Source organism: Toxoplasma gondii, chromosome Ib (genome assembly GCF_000006565.2).
Source record: "Toxoplasma gondii ME49 chromosome Ib, whole genome shotgun sequence".
In the NCBI taxonomy this organism is placed as follows: Eukaryota; Apicomplexa; class Conoidasida; order Eucoccidiorida; family Sarcocystidae; genus Toxoplasma; species Toxoplasma gondii.
Window position 1 is genome coordinate 516697 of NC_031468.1, and position 17831 is coordinate 534527.

The 17831-nt window shown below is 56.2% G+C and overlaps 2 protein-coding genes across 2 annotated transcripts; both read left to right on the forward strand.

Moving 5' to 3' along the window:
• Positions 1 to 312: 312 nt before the first annotated feature.
• On the forward strand, positions 313 to 12554 carry AP2IB1 (AP2 domain transcription factor AP2Ib-1). The gene is made up of 2 exons (XM_002369564.2): positions 313 to 11131; positions 11357 to 12554. Exons 1-2 carry the CDS (start codon positions 4307 to 4309, stop codon positions 11465 to 11467), a joined length of 6936 nt encoding a protein of 2311 aa, XP_002369605.1. The 5' UTR covers positions 313 to 4306; the 3' UTR covers positions 11468 to 12554.
• Positions 12555 to 14654: 2100 nt separating this feature from the next.
• On the forward strand, positions 14655 to 17775 carry MIC4 (microneme protein MIC4). The gene has a single exon (XM_002369565.2). The coding sequence runs from the start codon at positions 14999 to 15001 to the stop codon at positions 16739 to 16741; it is 1743 nt and encodes a 580-aa protein (XP_002369606.1). The 5' UTR covers positions 14655 to 14998; the 3' UTR covers positions 16742 to 17775.
• Positions 17776 to 17831: the final 56 nt, after the last annotated feature.

Sequence of the window (17831 nt, forward strand, 5' to 3'; positions counted from 1 at the left end):
GTCCGCGTAACCAGTGTCTTTTACTTTCCTCGCAAACACTGTTCACTGGAAACGGAGCCCCCTCCCTAAGTCATCGAGGTCCTTTTCTAGTTCTCTCGTCACTAGTGGATATTATACTAATGGCGAGACGGGAAGTGAGTCTTAAAGAGAAGTGATGTTCAGCGGGGAAGATATCGTCTAACATATATAGCTAAGTATCAGCTTAGATGCACACATGGCAATATTCATTCCTTGTACGGTTTGCACCTACGTGTCTCCACATTTTGAGTCTAAAAGTCCCTTGTTTACAGCTGAGAACACAGAAGAGTACGCTGCATCACGTTTGACCGTTACACTGGGCATGTTTTAATGCTGACTTGCTACAAACCACGACAGCGTAATATTTAATGTGTACCTCCGTTCATGGAAATCAAATGGGCTTCCACGTTATCTATAGTGCCTGGCTTGGTGCGGTCGCACCTATCAACTGGAAAAACCGACTGCGACCAATATTGCTGAAGTGGGGCTTTCTGTACCTTCACACAACTCTTGAATGTGCGCCTCCCACAGGCCCTCTGCACCCCCCGGCGTCTGCGACAACGCCGGCGCCGAGTAGCAGTGAAAGACCACAACAGACACTTTATCTCCGGTCGACGTCAACACGAGACAACGCTTCTTCCTCTGTGCGAGTTTTGGCCAACATTCTCCCCGGAATTTCCCTTTTTGCTGCGATGTCCTCCAACTCCCGGTAGCTCGAATGTTGAGATAGCACAGAACCGAAAGATACTAGGAACCAGGAGGTTGCTTTAGTCCTGGGGAATACAAGTTCGAACCATCAATATATTGATTGGTGCACAGAAGTAACCATGCCCTGCGTACGAAGGCAGTACGAAGTACACAAAGGTCATAGTTGGGACACGTACTGTAATTACCGCGTTTTTAGTGGACGCCTCTATGCGAGAACCAACGGTCGACAGCTTCATTGGAACAAACGACCGAGACACGATTTCTCTAACAGAAAATTGCGAACTGTCAGCAAACGCAAAGGGTACACAACCCAATCTCAGGTTCAGCACCGTGGCTGCTCTAATGCGTTCGCCAGTTGACAGAAAAGCATCGACTTCTGGCCGTCAGCGGTTAGTGTCCAATAGGAAGGTCATTAAAAGATCTGAAAAAGCCAACCCGCAGAGAACTCCGAGAAAGGGTGTCTGTATCAAGTACGGAATCATTCTTGTTCTGCCGACACTCCTGGCGCCCCGACGGCTACTTTCTTGACACTTGCGGCCATTCCCACGGCGTATCACGGGCAACACGACAACTTTCGCAAGCGGTTCACCCGATTCCATTCAATGATAGCATCTTCCGAGCCTTTTTCATCGTTTAAGCTCCAACAAAGTTCGCCCACACACGCTTACTCCATAGCCGAATCCTTGCCACCCCCCTCCTCCTCCCCCCTTTGAAACTTGTGCCTGGTATGAAGGGTCTCTCTGTCGCCTGTTGTCTTCGAGTTCTTTATTTCGTTTCCATTCAGTATCTACCTGCCGCCTGCTTGTCTCGGCACCGCCTCTTTTTGTCTACTGACTGAACTGTTCACTGTCGCGCACGCGTGTGACTCTGGACAAAATCCAAAGCTGGTTAATTCTGGGGTTGCGCGTTTTGAGGAGCAAGTCTCAAAGCACAAACCTAGACACGGCAGTGTGCCCGTTTCGCTGTCTCCGTCTTCGATTCTGCGTTTCCCCCGAATACTCCCGAAGGAAATCGGTTCGTTTCGCCCACTTCCTCTTCCGCCGACGGCCAGTGTTCCGCGTCCCGGTCTTCTGCAGCGCTATCCCCGGCTTCCGGAATCCTCAACTCGTGCTCTACTCTCCGGCTTCTCCCTCCCTCGCTCGAAGCGCCGGGCACACCCGGTCAGCGTCGCGTCGGCCCCGATGGACGGGCGCGTGGTAGGTGAGAACCTGCCCCGAGGGGAAGAAGCTTTCGGACGGCGATGTGCGTGGGAATGCGCAAGGAGGGGAAGAAAGCGTTTTCTTGTGGGTTCTGTGCCGGGACTGCTCCCAGACGAGACGGAGACGAACCGTCCTCGATGCTCGGACTGGATCGCGAGGCGTCTGCTTTTCTCCCTCCCGCATAGTCCTCGAGGTTTCTCGCGATTTCCAGTTTCATTTCTCCGGCTGCTTTCTTGACTTTCTCGACTCGCAAACCCCCGACAACCGTTTGCGCCTTCCCAGAACGAACGAGAAAAAGAAAGTCGAAGAGCCGGCGGGCCTCCCGTGGACGAAGAGTGAAGGTTCGAGAGGCGACCGGGGGCAGCAGGGACGGCCGTGCGAAGGCAGGTCGCGACGTTTGTGGGTACGGGCCCTTAGCCAGGGAGAAGCTGAGCTTCTCTAGTCAATTTTTTTGAGTGCTTTGCGGTTTCACAGCGATGCTTCGCTTCCCGGAGAACGCGCGATAATTTGGAAGCCCAAAGCGGGCTGTACAGAAAAAAAATCCCTCTGTGTCCTTCCCATACTCGCGTGCCGTGAGGTGTGTCGCGGGGGGCTTGGCTCTGGTCTACAAGTGAGACAAGAGTTCCTTCGAGAGGTTGACGCGAATTTGAGAGCGGACGCACCGCGCAGAGAACTGGATTTCTTCCTCCGAGAGCGCCGCTGCGATCGGCGCCTCTAAGGGAGTAGATCCAGAGTGAAACTCGAGAAGCCAGCCCATCGGTGGACTCGGCAGAAGTGTGCACTCGGAGTGGAGCTGCGTTCGAGTTGAGAGGAAAGGCAGCTGTGCTCTCGATAAACCGTCAAGCGGGCGACAGCGAGCGCCTCTCGACGCGGCGGAGATTTCTTTCGGAATCTGTGCGTTATTGCAGACTTCACTTCCGACACTCATCTGTAACAAGACACGTTTCTTGTCGGACCGTCAAATTTTTTCCTTCAAGCGACCGGCGCTTCGCCACACCCGCGCTTGCTTCGCCGGTATACGGAACGCATCGCCGCAACAGCCCTAAGACGGCTGGTTCGCGTCAAACAGCGGCAAAGATCCTTTGGTTTTCCGAGTTTCCTAGAACTCCCAGTGTGCCGAGCCTTTCCGGAAGCGTCGGACCGCGTATCCCGATCCTTGATTTGTCTGCTGCGGCCTCCGGCCCCGCCCACGTGAGAACTCTTGTATAGGCGAGTCTCACTCTCTTCACTGGTGGACGCCGGTTGAGATCAGGGATCCTCCTTCTCCGAAGAATCGCGTCTTGTGTCCAATGGCGTTTCCTCCATGCCTCGCGTACGTTTTTCGTCGCCGCCGCTTGCTGTCGCGGGAGCTTTTTTTCATCTCAACACGAGGCTGCTTTTGAGGTCGTCGCGACCCCTCAAGGTCTAGAGACAAGCGCACACTCCAGATAGTGTGCGTGTGCCTTTCGTCCAACATTCTGGTAGAATCTGGGTTTGCCATGAATGTGATCTTTCGGGACTCAGACAAGACGCTCACGCTCTTGAGCTTTCCGCAAAGGCACGCATCATGCAAGGCGTGGCTTTCCGCCGACTGACCAAGCCACTTTTTTGAGAGCGTTCGTCGAAACGCGTTTGCAAACGAGCGAAACTGTGGACGTACTGTCTTGTCGTTGAGTCTCTTCCGGCTTCGTCAAAGCGGGGCAAAACTCATTTTTTCCGTCAACTGTCGCTGGATTTCCGTGCGACCTCAAAAGGAGATCAAGCGTATGTGTGGCCACACATACACACGTACGATGCACCGTGTTTTTCAACAGATGTTTGTTTCTCTTGGCTTTTCGCCGTCATGCTTGCCAGAAATGTCTCGCGCACTTTGGAGACGCGAAAGGCGTGATGACTAGAGACTTAGAGTTCCTCTCTCCGTCGTTTTTTACCGTTTTGTGTATAGAGAGCGCGCGTTATCCGCGCTGCTGGTCTGACCTTGTCGCTGTCTCGCCTCGTCGAAGTGAATGTCCGACGAAGACCTCGGTACCTACAGCTTGTTTTCCGGAAGCCTGTCTGCGTTGCAGACGTTTTTCTTCCCGTCTTGCAGAGCGGCACCTGTGCAATCCAGTTCTCAGGGCCGTCGTGTTTTGCGAGTTCTTTGAAACGCCGCTCTCCCGGCCATCGTTTGTCCACTCGCGTTCCTGTGTGCAGCTTCCAACCTGCACGATCCTTTCCTCGCCGACGCATCTGCGAAGAAGAGCGACAAAGGGAGCGTTTCGAGTAAGCTAAAGACTGCGTGTACTGACGCATGACTGAGAGACGGGGTTCCCAGTTCCTTCCCCCGCTTTTCGCCCTGTTACTCCGTTTCGCGCGGACCTTTCAAGCGACCCACATTCTCGTTTTACGCCGGGTTCTGTGCCATGACAGTGACTGGCGGTGATCTCGGCGGCTGTGCGCCGCCGTCGTCTGAGGCAAGGCCCACGAGCGGGAAGGGGATCCCAGGTGAAAACTTTTCTTTCGCCTCAGGTGCACATTTGTCGAACGCAGCCGCGTCCGACAGACGCGAAGAAAAAGGGGCGTTCTCGCTCGCCGCGAGCCCTGCGACTCTGCAGCACGCCTCCCCCGTTCTCCCCCTTTTGAAAGCAGATCCCACCCAAGCGTTGTCTTCTCTCGCGCTCTGGAAAAGGCGCTTGCCCTCAGAACTCGTTGAGGAGCTGAAGCCCTTCCCGCCGACGCCACGAACCCCAACTGTGCTTGGCGCTCTTGGCGACAACGAACCGAGTTCTGCGAGTCCCGGAAACGAGCGCTTCTCCGTCGACTCGGCGGCGACGCCCTCAGAACGCGCCACGTGTGCCGACCCGAGCAAACGTCAGGACGCAACTCACAACCTGTGTGGAGACGCGGAGAACTCCGCGGACGACGAGCCAGGCCTGAAGCAAGCGTTGCCTCGCGCAAACATCTGCAGGGCCGAGGCCGGAACGGCGGAGGACGCGAGACGTGATGCCCCTGGTGGGTCTCACACAGCGACACAAAAGTGCATCAGGGGCGCATCCGAAGAAGGCGAAAGATCCAGTTCCAACGTTCCCGGGGAGCGCGGGTGTGAAGTTTCCGAGTGTCGGAAAAAGGCCCACGCGAGTGCCACCAGCGACGCCGGGGCGGTGACCTTCGCAGTGGAGGCGACGCCTGCAGACAGTCGGCGATCTGGAAGCCAGAGAGGCACTCCGGAGCTGCGGGCGCAAACCGACGGGGGTCTGAGGCAGCCTGAATGCGGCAAAGTGGGGACGCCGGGGCGCGGCTGCGGGGTTCCTGGGACCTCAAGGCCCGCCGACGGCGACGCGAGCGGTGCAGCGCTGCGAATGGCGATATTGAATATCAAGGACGCTCAAGAAGATGAGCCCGCTGGTGAGGAAGTCTGGGCCTCCATCGGGAAACCCATTTCTGCGGCGCTCTCCTGTTCCCTTTCGTCTGCGATTCTCAAGTCGAAAAAGCGTCGGACGGCGCCGCGCCTCCCGCCAATCGTCCGCGGCTTCATCACCCACGTGTTCGCTGCCCAAGTCGCTCAAGAAAGGCGACTTCTTCTCGGCGTTTTCCTCGACGCCCTCCCCCGACTCAAGGCGGAGACCCACCATCAGGCCCATGCACCGAAGCGCAGCTCCGACATGGACTTCCGGGACGCTTCCGGGGACAGCTGGCGCAGCGAGGCCCGCACGCCCGACGAGGCTCTTGCAGGACAGAAGGCCCTTGAGGGCGAGGAGAGCCTCGAGGGCGAAGAGACAATTGAAGGCGAAGAATGTGGGGAGACGGGTGCATCGAGCGCGGATGGGAAGGACACAATACTTTCCTCACGATTAGGACAAGAGCGCGGGAAGGCTGGACATCTCGCCCTCCAGTTGCAGCAGTACCTTCTCTCCCTTGTCTCGTACCTTCAGCAGCGTACGGAAGGGGGCACTCTGTCTGTCAGTTCGACGTCGCCCAACACGCCCATCGCCAGAGACAGTGCAGACCCCTTGGGGAGGCTCGGGTCACCCGCACTCTTTGAGTTTCACAAGAAGCAGCTGTACGAGGCAAACATTGCGCTTCTGCCTCGAGAGATGTGTGGCCTTGAAGATCCGCAGCAGGCGGCGAAAGGCGGGCTCCTCAGCACCGCTGAGCAGAGTCCACCACCTTCTCTGGTGAAGTCGCAGTCGCGTCCGGAGCCCGAACGAGACGAGGCCGCGGCTGCGGACACGGGAGAAAAAACTGCATATGAAGAACAAATCCCTGAGGCTCGAGAAGAGGGTCAGACTGTGGAGGAAGCACAGGACAAGAAGAGAGATAAGGATGGCGAGGAGATTTCGACTTCTGGATCTGCTTTCCGCGCCGACCTTCAGACGCTCAGAGCGGAAGACGAGGTCCTTCGGGGTTTGCCTGCAGGCATGGTGAACTACCTGCTAATCTTCATGGACTTGCTCGTTCTCTTGTGCGTCGATCCTCGATCTTTGGCCAGCGCGGCCGCCGTGCAGCTGAGGAAGATCGGAAAGAACGGCGCAGAGGAGGAAACGAGCAAGAGAGACGAGGGGCTCCATGCGTCTAGCGCGCCGACGCTGGCGACCAGTGAGGCCAGAGAGGGCAAAGAGGTCGAGATGGAGGGTGTGGACGACGAGTCTGCATTTGGGGACAAAGAGCATGTTGAAGGCGCCGCGTCACTCACAAAGACGTCGAGAGCCACCCAGGAAACGCCCGGGTCCGTGTCGTCAAATCCGAGCTCAGATTTGGAAGGCAAGGACACGCTGGTCCGCGCCGCCCAAGTCGTCTTGTCGGTGGCGGTGGAAATGGCGACGCGAGGTGCCGTTCGCAGTTTGGAGGAACTTCGGTCTGTGTATTTCGAAAGAACTCTCCCGAAAGACGACAGCTTGTTGCTGCTGGAGCACCTCCACAGAGACTTACCGGGCCGGCAGTTCGGCGAAGAGAGCAGAAAGGAGGCGGAGAGCCCGTCGACGAGTACGCGGACACGAACCCCCCGCCATCGAGATGCCTCTACGTGCGCCGCCTCGTCCTTCTCCTCCTCCTCGTCGGTCGGCTCCTGGGGTCCAGACGCGTCGCCGAGAGCGGCCGTGGGCACTGACGACCACGCGTTAGCTCGCGGTGAACACCCGGCGCTGTCGGAGGAGACTGGAGGGCCTCACCCTGCGTTCGATGGTGACAGTTCGCGGCGGGAGAAGGGGGTGCAGGGTCAAGGTTCGCGTCCCGAGTCTCCGTCTCGAGGGAGGACAGGAGACACGCAACTCAAAGAGGCCATGGATCCCGACGCGCTCTTGTTTTTCGCGCCCCTGTACTCCAGCATTCCGCCCTCGTGGCAGAGTGACGAAAATATCTCTAAAAACGAGGGAACGAAGGCGAGGTCGCCGACGCGCCGCTTCACAGATTGCGTGGGCCGACGGGGGTCTTGCCCCGACGACGACCAGCTTTCTTGGCAGGATGGCGCCGCTATGCGCCTAAGCAAGCAGGGGAGTCTGGACAGACGCCTAGGACTTTGGGGCGACGTCCAGACTTTGCCTGGGTCTGAAAAGTCCGCCTGGCAGACGAGTTTCCTCGAAGACGCTTCGCCGTCGTACTCGTTCCCCGCGAGGAAGGACACACTCCGGGAGTCGGGGCAAGTCGGTGGCGACGGTGCCTTTGCTCAGGACGGAAAACTCCTGAGGAGCCGCATTGGGGACTTCTCAACGCGTCCCCTCCACGCCGACGACGATGCGGCCCTGCTCTTTGGCTCGGTCCCAGTTCGAAGGAGAACAAGAGTCGACCCTCTGGATGAGGAACTGAGGGATCCGAATGGCCCGCGGTGCGCCGACGACCCAATGGCGAAAGGCCGAGAAGACCCTAGAGAGAACAGATGCAACATCACCGTGAGTCCGGGGGAAACTCGCCGCAGGCGGCCCCCCCTTCCCGATGAAGGCGCCTTCACCGCCGCGGGTTCGGAGTGGCCTGGAGCGAACAACTGGAGTCAGAGAGACCCTCTGGAAATTGCAGGAGGTCGCCGCCTCTGCTCCCCACCCTGCGCGTCTTCCTGCGAAGGCTTTGAAGCGTGCAGTGGCTATGAAGACTCTGCCGAAGGCCTCGAAACGCGCCTTGGCACGGATGCCCGCAAGGACCGGCTGGGGTACCCAGGCGCTGGCATGAATCTCTCGAGCGCCAGAACAGGTCGATTCGACGACTGCAAAGACGAGGTGTCGCTGAGTCCAGCTTTAGCAGAACACCGGCTAGCCAATGGTCGTCCAGGAAGTTTGTCACCCTCGAGCACGACGACTGCCTTCCCTGGGCCCTCAGGGCTGCGCCGCACTACGGGGCATGTCTCTGCGCGCCGCGGCATGGGCATGTCTCTGTCGGAAGAGTTGATGCAGGAGGCGGCCGGCCTGAAGCCGGCGCTCGCTGGTGCAGGGGCACTCCGCTTGGGCTCCAATGGGGACCACACAACCCCGCCAGGGGCAGGCGCCCCTGGAGCCTCGCGGAAGGCTTCGCTCACGCCGGGGAGCCGCCGGGGACACGGCGGCGGTGCGCAGGCTCTCGGCGGAGACGGCGCGGCGCCGCGCGGGCTCGCGAAGGCTGCCGCTGAGGGCGCCGTGGAGGCGGAGGAAATGGAAAGTGGCCATGACACGCGGCGGCCGATGCGCGGCGTCTATTTCGACAAGACGCAGCGGTCGTGGATCGGCTCGTTCTACGAGGATCGGCGCCAAATCAAGAAACGCTTCAAAATCGACACCTATGGCTTCCACGAGGCTCGGGCTCTTGCGATCGGCGTCCGAATGACCTACGAGCGGCGCATGCGCAACGCAGAAAACGCAAGTCTTGCGGGTCGCGCCGCCGACATGGCTGGAGTCGCCAGGGCTTCTCCGAAAACCTCATCCCAACCTTCGGAGGTTCGCGGCAGTCGCGCAGGCGCCTCAAATGGCCTGGTGCTAGAGCACGAGTATGCAGGCAGCCTCTGCGAGTCTACGCGACCTAGCGCGAATGGTTTGAACCGAAAGAGGGCACTTTCGTCTGGCCTCCCCAAACGAGAGGGCGAGAACGAAGACGCACCCGGCGATGAGGGCTCAGTTGACGCCAGTCTCGGAGTGGGAACTGAGCGAACCGAAGGTGGCGCCCACACTGAGATCGACGAAGACCTGGGCGGGAAGGGTGAGTACAATGGCTGCCGCGAATATGCCGAAGCCTCCTCAGGGGCCTGGTCTCGTCAGATCCGCGACTTTGTGAGTGAAGACGAGAGATTGTCTGCAGAAGCGAGTGCCCACGGAAGTGTTCACGCTCGCGACGGGAGGGACGGGGGAAGCGAGGAAGCCTGGAAAAAAGCCGAGCGCGAAGAGTGTGGCGAGGCTGGAGCGCCGGAGAGTGCCAGAGACTCCCAGGGCGCCTTTCCAGAAGAGCGGAAGCGCGAACGAAAAGGCGAGGAAGATGTCGAAGGTCTTCGGCCACCGTGCCGTCGCAGGATGGATGAGCACGTGAAGAAGACCGCAAGTTTTGCGGCCGAAGAAGGGACAGTTGCTGCCCGCACACGCAGTGACGCTACTCCAACTGCATGCGGAACCAGCGAGGACCGTCGTCGGTTGTTTAGCAAGCGTGAGACTTCGCAGCCGCTCTGCGCGGACTGGGGCTCTCCCGAGGAAGGCAGGTCTCAGAGTTCGACTGGCACTGCGGCTCCCGGGTGCGTTGCCCGTGATGTGGCGAAGGTTGAAGAACCGACCGACCGCATAGAGGGGACTTTGAAATCCGGCTCGGACTGCGGGGACGAGTTGACTTTTCCCGCAAGTTCCGAGTCTCACAGGGACACCCGCGGTGAAGGCGGCGTGGCTGGTGGGCCGCTGACCTCGAGGCTGGCCCGCGGCGGGGCGTCGACCTTTGCCGTAGGCTCCGAATTTCGAGAAGAGCTTCTCTTCGCGACTCCCACCCTCGGGAAAGGAGGCCTAGCGGGCTTGGACGCTCATGCGTGCATCTCCGACGAGGCCCTCCAGCAGCGGCAGCTTCAGCAGCAGCAGCAACTCGAGGAACACCTCGAGCAGCTGGCACACCTCGAAGAGCAGGCTCGTCTTCTCGGCGGCGAGGACGCGGCACTGTTCAGCGATCTGAGCAGAGTATCGGAGCCGTTTCCCTCAACCGGCAGCAAGAGTTCAAGAGACGAAGAGGCTGCTGGGCGGAAGGCGGACGCGCGTCTCTATGCAGCGGTTTCCGGGACAGAGGCTGGAGCGCTTCCAGGGGACAAGAGAAAAGCTGAGGTGGCTGACGGCGGGTACCGAGATGGTGGCGAGGGGGCACACGCAGAGTTCGGCTCCGGAGGTGGGGCTTCGAGTGCAGGATTGACAACCAGCAATTTTGGTCAAGACTTGCCACTCGGAGTGTTTTACACGAGCAAGAAGCACGCGTACTGCGCGAACTGGTACGAAGGCAAGAGACAGATGAAGCGATATTTCCCGATCTCGAAGCTGGGCGAGGAGCAGGCGCGACAAAAAGCTATCGCAGCCCGTCGAGAAGCCGAGCAACGGGAACGGGAAACGAAGCGGAAACTCGCGGCCGCTGCAGCCGCAGAAGCCGCAGCGGCCGCAGCCGCATCTTGCGGAAGTGGACGCAGCAATGGGAGCCGCGCTCGACAGGGCACCCGGGCGCCTTCTGCGCATGGGATGGCAGGGGTGGCTTCGCATCCTGGCAACCGCATCCCGCATGCAGCCCTTGAGGAAGCGGCCGAGTCTGGGGAGCCCCTTGGGACCTGGCAGGGCGGCGGCGCTCGGGGAGCTCCGCTTCGCGCCCAGCGCATGCATGAAGAGAAGCTTCGCTACCTCCAGCAAGAGGAAGTCAGTCAGCTCTTGGACGGGAAAAGCAACCCGGAGTTGTGGGACAGCCGCTTCCTCAGCAACATGCGCCGGCTCGGGCTGGAGGCGGATGTCGCCCGCTCGCAGTACGACTCGCGGTGGCGAAAGGACGCTGACGAGATGTTTTTGACAAGCGGACGAAGCGAAAGGCACACTGCCGACAGAGAAACCTACGGGCGCCTCTCCAACCGGCCCTACAGCTCCTTTGCCGAAGAAGCCTTGTTCCGCTTCGGGCAGAACGCGAGTGATACACGGAGCATCGCGGCGAACCGCGAGCCTGGGCCGCAACTTGGTGACGGAGACTTCGGGGAGTTTCCGCTCCCTGGCCTCGAGTCTTTGAGCAGCGAGAATACGTACGGTGCTCGCGTTCACCTGAATGGAGATAGGGAATGCGGCACCTCCGAGCACATGGTAAGTGGAAGAAGCGTGAAGCACGAAGAGCAAAGACGTTCGTGGCCTGGTGGGTGTGCACAGACCCCGGAGAGGGACAGGAAAGAGTAGCACAGCCGCTGCATTTGTGTCAGAGAGGAAGCACTAGGGAGGAAGGGTAGTCTTGTGTCGCGCGTAAGGAAGGCCGTTGGCAAGACACGCACCCGCGACAAAGATGTTCTGTCTGTTCTTGTGGATTTGGATCAGAAATCGGCGGCGGATATTGCGGGACAACGCTTCCGAGAGGAACGGATCGACCACGCGCTCAGTTCCCTTCTTGCCGGTGGCGACGGACTCCGAGGCACAGGCCGGAGTTGAGGGCGCGAAGGTGACGTAAAAAACACCGAGCTGAGCTTGGCCAGACGACAAATTCGTCAAGGGCAAGGAATTGCCTGAAGAAGGTGACGATTCTTTGAGCGACCTGGTGGAAATTGGATTCAGTGTTCGACTGCGTTTCAGACCCTCGTCGGTTTGCGGCGAGAGCGTCCGTGTTATTCTGGCAAGTTCTGTGGCATCAGGGGCGAGTGACGTAGAGACCGACAAGGAGTCGCCTAGTTGCGAAAATGATGGTAGTGGTCAGATGCCTGCCGTTGGTTGAAGACGCTATAGTGCCAGAAAGAGCTTGAGTCAACGCTCTTTAGATAGCTTGATTTGCTGTATCCACGGCTCCAGAACGTGGGTTTTCGTGGTGCCCGTGCGCTAGGCGGCAGGTCCGCTGATGCGCCAATGAGGCCGAAAGGTGGGCGGATTGATAAGCGAGGTCAAATGTTTTTGGGAAACGTTCTGATGGCGTATTTACAGACTGAGCGCGCAGTGTCGAGCCGCTTCTTTTTCGTGCCACTAGGGAGTACAGATATGTGTGGCTATATACTCGACAGGACATACCAGTTGTTGGTGCGCGGGATTGAGCGTAAGCCTGCGGCAAGAGCTTCATGCGCGAATGCTCTCAAACCATGGCAAGCGTGTCACTGTCGCCGGCAAGGAAAAACGACGAAACCATTTAAAATATTGGAACCTCATAGCCTTTTGTGGGAACATTCTGCCGGTTTGGCGTGGTCCTCCGTTACATATGTATGGAACAGTCGCGGGGTGCACATGCGACTAGCAGTGCAGTAGAGCCCGCGAGGCCGGCATTTTCGGATCATACTTTTGCCTGCATTGTATAGGTTGTCACGCCATACGGCTAGTGCATTTTAGCTTTTTGACAAACAATATATGCTGCAGCTGTGGTTTTTCAAGAACACACCTTCCGTTTCTTTCCCAGTCACACGAGTCGTAGTCGTCGATCCGTCTTCACCCCGTGACCTCTCATGCTTGTGGTAAAATAATGCATGAGTTGGGCCCTACGTATCGTGGATGAAGCGTGCAGCGAAAGACTCTGCAGCAAATCAATTTATCATCTGGAATGAGAATGGCGGTTTCTTTACAGCTTTGGCGAGGCGATCGCGTGGGTGTCACCTGCCATCATCGACACTGACGCTGAATTACAGTGTATCACTGCGAATCGAGCAGGCATTTTGCACTGCCGTCACCTGTTCACGACTTGATAGACTGCTTAGGTTGAACCTCAAGTCACTCCCATCACAAAGGTGCCTAGTCGACTCATTTAGTGCGCCACTCAGCATGCCCGTGTCGCCGAAATGGCTGCACTCTCTAGCTTCTTTTTCGTCGCCTGGAGCTGTCATTCAAAGTATGAGGTATATTCTACGAGTGCACATGGTACACGCCGCGCATGCTTCCGATCTCCCCTACTACTATGACATCGTCAGTCTTTTCCTGGCTACCAGAGCTTGCTGCCCTAACGGGTCTTACACATCGTTCCTGCCTGTCGCCGGCATGCAACAGGCATCGTCGTTTTTGCGGTATTGCTGTCGCCTAATGTCAACAGAAACACACTCTCGCTTCAGTTACAAAGTGTTTTGAGTCGCCAGTCAGTGATCAAGTACGAACCAGGAAAAGCGTGATATTCGTTGCTGCGCTCTTCGTTTCTGCGAAGGATATTTCCCCCATCTGTCATATGATGACGCCCCAGCGCTCCGTCAAGGGGGAGCTGAAAGGCAACGCGAAAACGTCGAGAGAGTTTCATCGAAGCCACCAGCTTTTCTTCAATATCTAATAACATATCATTATGGGCGGTTTCATTTCGAAGGTCGCATGACATGACATGCTTTGGAACCCTTTACCACTGGAACTGTTCTGTATACGGGTCGATCCAGACGGTAAAAAGTCGCTCTGTTGCGCCTACAATAAGCCGCAACAATACGTTTTTGTCTTTCGTGTTGCGCAGCTATCCAGATGGCACCTGTTGGAGTCTAGGACGCACCACATGTAGTCAGCTGGGGTTCCTGTTCCAGTCATGTATTCGTTGCGCGACTAACGTCTAGCAGTTGTGACGTAACTATGGTAATTACTGAGGTAGATACGGGATGTTCCTCAAATGCTGGTGGTGTTTCCGTACCTCGTCGGCGGATTAGAGCCAATTCTATTTTTGCTTCTAGTTGCTTGCTCTGTCACCTAGTGCGTGAACATTTTGTTGTCTCGCTTTGAGTGGCGAATGCGGATGATGTGTAGCTGTGTCACCTCAATACGTGATCTTCTGGGCCATCACAGGATCGGGGCCATCTGCCGTTGTCGGCACGCAGCATAGCTTCCACCCTGAGAGGCAGAACGAGAAGCTCAGTGTTCGTGTACATGACCAATGCCGACTTCTTTAGACGTCAGGGGAAGCGAGCGTTCTGTAGCCACTCTTTTGCGGTAGTCGTTCCCTTACGGATCAGATAGACCCGCTTTCCGTTGGAGAGACGCCGGCTAGGGATTGTCGAACGACTTGCGAAGCGACCCTAGGACATACAAGGGAGGAACCTACAGCGACTACCACAAATCGAACAGCGCCTTGTCACCAGTAAACTACCGCCGCCGAACACCAGGATCAGGCCTATTGTACTGTGCTTGAACCTCAATAATAATGTATTCCATTGACGGTGCGGCTCTGCAGAATATGTACGCCCTCGTAAGAGATGAGACGCATCCTCTCTATCACCGTCTAGAATACCGTGGCGACCATTAACTGAACGACTAAGCAGGTCGGTTCCAACTATCGAGTAACTGTTTCCCTGCCCGCAGATTGTTTAGAAAGCCGGGATACCGGAAGCGTCATGGATCTCCTGTAAGCCTCCGCGCAATTCTTGAGGGGGATCTTTCGCCGCTTCGTACAACGTACACTAAAACCGAAAAACGGAAGTCAGTAGTTTGCTAATAACAAGACGCCTAAGAGATCGTTGCATACTTATCACCGCGATGCCGCGTGAACATGGCGTCCCCTGATGCAGTGATCCTGACTAGCAGAAATTCGTTCACCCAAAGCGCCGATACACTTGAGGCACACGCGTTTCATCCCCGTCGCAAAGGGCAGTCGATCTCCGCCTATCGGCTTCCGTGCTCAGAATGTAGCGCGCTGCGTACTTCGACAACCTGTGGCGTGCTGATGTTTGCAGCACATCGACCATTTTCTGTGCATCTGTGCTGCAAAACGGGCCTCTGTGCATTATTTCCCCACCAACAATTGCCGCGTCGATCCGGGTCCCGCTCAAGCTCTGCAGAACTAGGCTCTCGATATAGATCAGTACAATCATTCGCTTCTGACAATCGCATCGACTGAGCGACGCGTTGATCGTCGACTGTCGTGCGTCGCATTCGGGCATCTCGAACCGGTGTTGATTCCCTGTGTCATTATTTCACTTCCGTCCTTCTCTCGTGGCGATCTATAATACGCGTGTGTTGTTGCGTGCATTGCTTGTGTTGTTGTGGATGTGTTTTCTTTTGTGACCGCTCACGAACACCCCACGCAAAATGAGAGCGTCGCTCCCGGTTCACCTCGTTGTGTGCACGCAGCTAAGTGCCGTTTGGTTTGGAGTGGCTAAAGCCCATGGTGGACACCGACTGGAACCGCATGTTCCCGGATTCCTGCAAGGCTTCACTGATATCACGCCTGCAGGTGATGACGTTAGTGCCAACGTAACAAGTTCGGAGCCTGCAAAACTTGATCTCTCTTGTGTGCACTCTGACAATAAGGGATCAAGGGCTCCCACAATAGGCGAGCCAGTGCCAGATGTGTCCCTGGAACAATGTGCTGCGCAATGCAAGGCTGTTGATGGCTGCACACATTTCACTTATAATGACGATTCGAAGATGTGCCATGTGAAGGAGGGAAAACCCGATTTATACGATCTCACAGGAGGCAAAACAGCATCGCGCAGTTGCGATAGATCATGCTTCGAACAACACGTATCGTATGAGGGAGCTCCTGACGTGATGACAGCGATGGTCACGAGCCAGTCAGCGGACTGTCAGGCTGCGTGTGCGGCTGACCCGAGCTGCGAGATCTTCACTTATAACGAACACGACCAGAAATGTACTTTCAAAGGAAGGGGGTTTTCTGCGTTTAAGGAACGAGGGGTGTTGGGTGTGACTTCCGGGCCGAAACAGTTCTGCGATGAAGGCGGTAAATTAACTCAAGAGGAGATGGAAGATCAGATCAGTGGCTGCATTCAATTGAGTGACGTTGGATCAATGACTGCTGACCTGGAGGAGCCTATGGAGGCTGATTCTGTTGGCGCTTGTATGGAACGGTGCCGCTGTGATGGAAGATGCACGCACTTCACGTTCAACGATAATACTCGGATGTGCTACCTCAAAGGTGACAAGATGCAGTTGTACTCATCTCCAGGTGACAGAACCGGCCCAAAGAGCTGCGATTCAAGCTGCTTCTCGAACGGGGTTTCTTACGTCGATGATCCGGCGACAGATGTTGAGACCGTATTCGAAATTTCACACCCAATTTATTGTCAAGTAATCTGCGCCGCAAATCCGTTGTGTACAGTGTTTCAGTGGTATGCCTCCGAGGCAAAGTGCGTCGTCAAGAGAAAGGGGTTTTACAAACACAGAAAAACAGGTGTCACGGGAGTCACAGTGGGCCCTCGGGAGTTCTGCGATTTTGGCGGTAGCATCCGCGACCGAGAAGAGGCAGACGCCGTTGGATCAGACGATGGCCTCAACGCGGAAGCAACTATGGCAAATTCTCCTGATTTTCACGACGAAGTAGAATGCGTCCACACGGGCAACATTGGGTCAAAAGCACAAACCATTGGAGAAGTGAAACGCGCAAGTAGTTTGAGTGAGTGCAGAGCCAGATGCCAAGCGGAGAAAGAATGCAGCCACTACACTTACAATGTAAAATCCGGTTTGTGTTATCCAAAAAGAGGAAAGCCTCAATTTTATAAGTATCTTGGCGACATGACGGGATCCAGAACATGTGATACAAGTTGCCTTAGGAGGGGAGTCGATTACTCACAGGGCCCTGAAGTAGGAAAGCCTTGGTATTCTACGCTGCCGACAGACTGCCAAGTTGCATGCGACGCTGAGGATGCTTGCCTGGTGTTCACCTGGGATTCGGCGACGTCACGATGCTACCTCATCGGCTCAGGTTTCTCGGCACATCGACGGAACGACGTGGATGGCGTGGTATCTGGACCCTATACTTTCTGTGACAATGGCGAAAACCTTCAGGTGCTTGAAGCGAAAGACACAGAATGACCCAGGAGGGTGCCAGATACTTTGTGTGACTGCGACATGCAGTCATGTACTCAAAGTGTTGTACATGGACAGGAGGACTTTTTTTTTAAGTCATTGCAGAGGTGCGTTTTCGGAGCAGCACTATAACTGCGTCAGCGACTAAGCACGCCACGTAGCTGAATGAAACGCAGCCACCTTCGTGTATGTATGCTTCGTTTTTTGTCGCTGTGCAGTTTTGAATCATTTCCCTTATGGGACATTTCTGAAAAATGCTCCCCGTTCGCTTGTAGCACTATGAGAGGGGCCGAAGACTGCAATGGAGGTAGCGCTGCGTTGAAAAGACGAGGCGCTACATTTCGCGTAGCGACAAGGCCGTGTAGAGTTTTGCTTTTCGCGAGACACTGCTCTGAGTGTCATATGCATCAAATGCAGTGGTAGCACACAGAGGTGAGAAGAATGATCACCTGCGGGGGAATGGCTTTGCTAAACAACAAGGTCGCTGTGTGACTTTACACAACGAAACTACTGTGGTGAGTGCTCAGTTGAGTGAAAAGAAATGCCGCGTTATCGTGAGTTCTGGTTCGGTGGACTTTGCCACCGTAGTAAAACTCAACCTGTAACGGAATGCCCAGTTTTACTGCTCTCTTTAAAGGGCGTCCACGTTCTCTATATTCAAGCTGTTTACCCACCTGCGTTTCGGTGCATCGCGCGTGCCACATCAAAAATCCAGGTAACGGTGCGGGACCTATGCTACACTTTATATCTCTCAGAAAGCATACACCCACTGATTATGGACAACGCTGTGGTCGCGTTGTACCACAATGCAGGAATACTCAGTTCACCTTGCAAGTGTTCTGGTGTTCATTGCGTGTCAGAAGTACACGAAAAGAGACTTCTTTGGCCTCCAAGTGATACGTAACCGCGGCAGTCATGAACAGAGTCACTCGTGCTTCTGAAACGCACGTCTTCTGTACAGAGACAGATGCAGTGTGCATACAGGAAGCCCCTCGATTGTTGCCGTAGCAGGTAGCCAGTAGAAGAAACAAAGACACGGTGACTTTCGATTACAATCCATGCATGAAGAATGACAATGCACCGGGATTCCAGAAAC

What these genes read in the sequence shown, in the direction of transcription:
- AP2IB1 (XM_002369564.2), top strand. Translation starts at nt 4,307, where the DNA reads ATGACAGTGACTGGCGGTGATCTCGGCGGCTGTGCGCCGCCGTCGTCT. An exon ending in GCGGCACCTCCGAGCACATG is followed by an intron (nt 11,132 to 11,356) that starts GTAAGTGGAAGA and finishes GATTTGGATCAG; the next exon opens with AAATCGGCGGCGGATATTGC.
- MIC4 (XM_002369565.2), top strand. Translation starts at nt 14,999, where the DNA reads ATGAGAGCGTCGCTCCCGGTTCACCTCGTTGTGTGCACGCAGCTAAGT.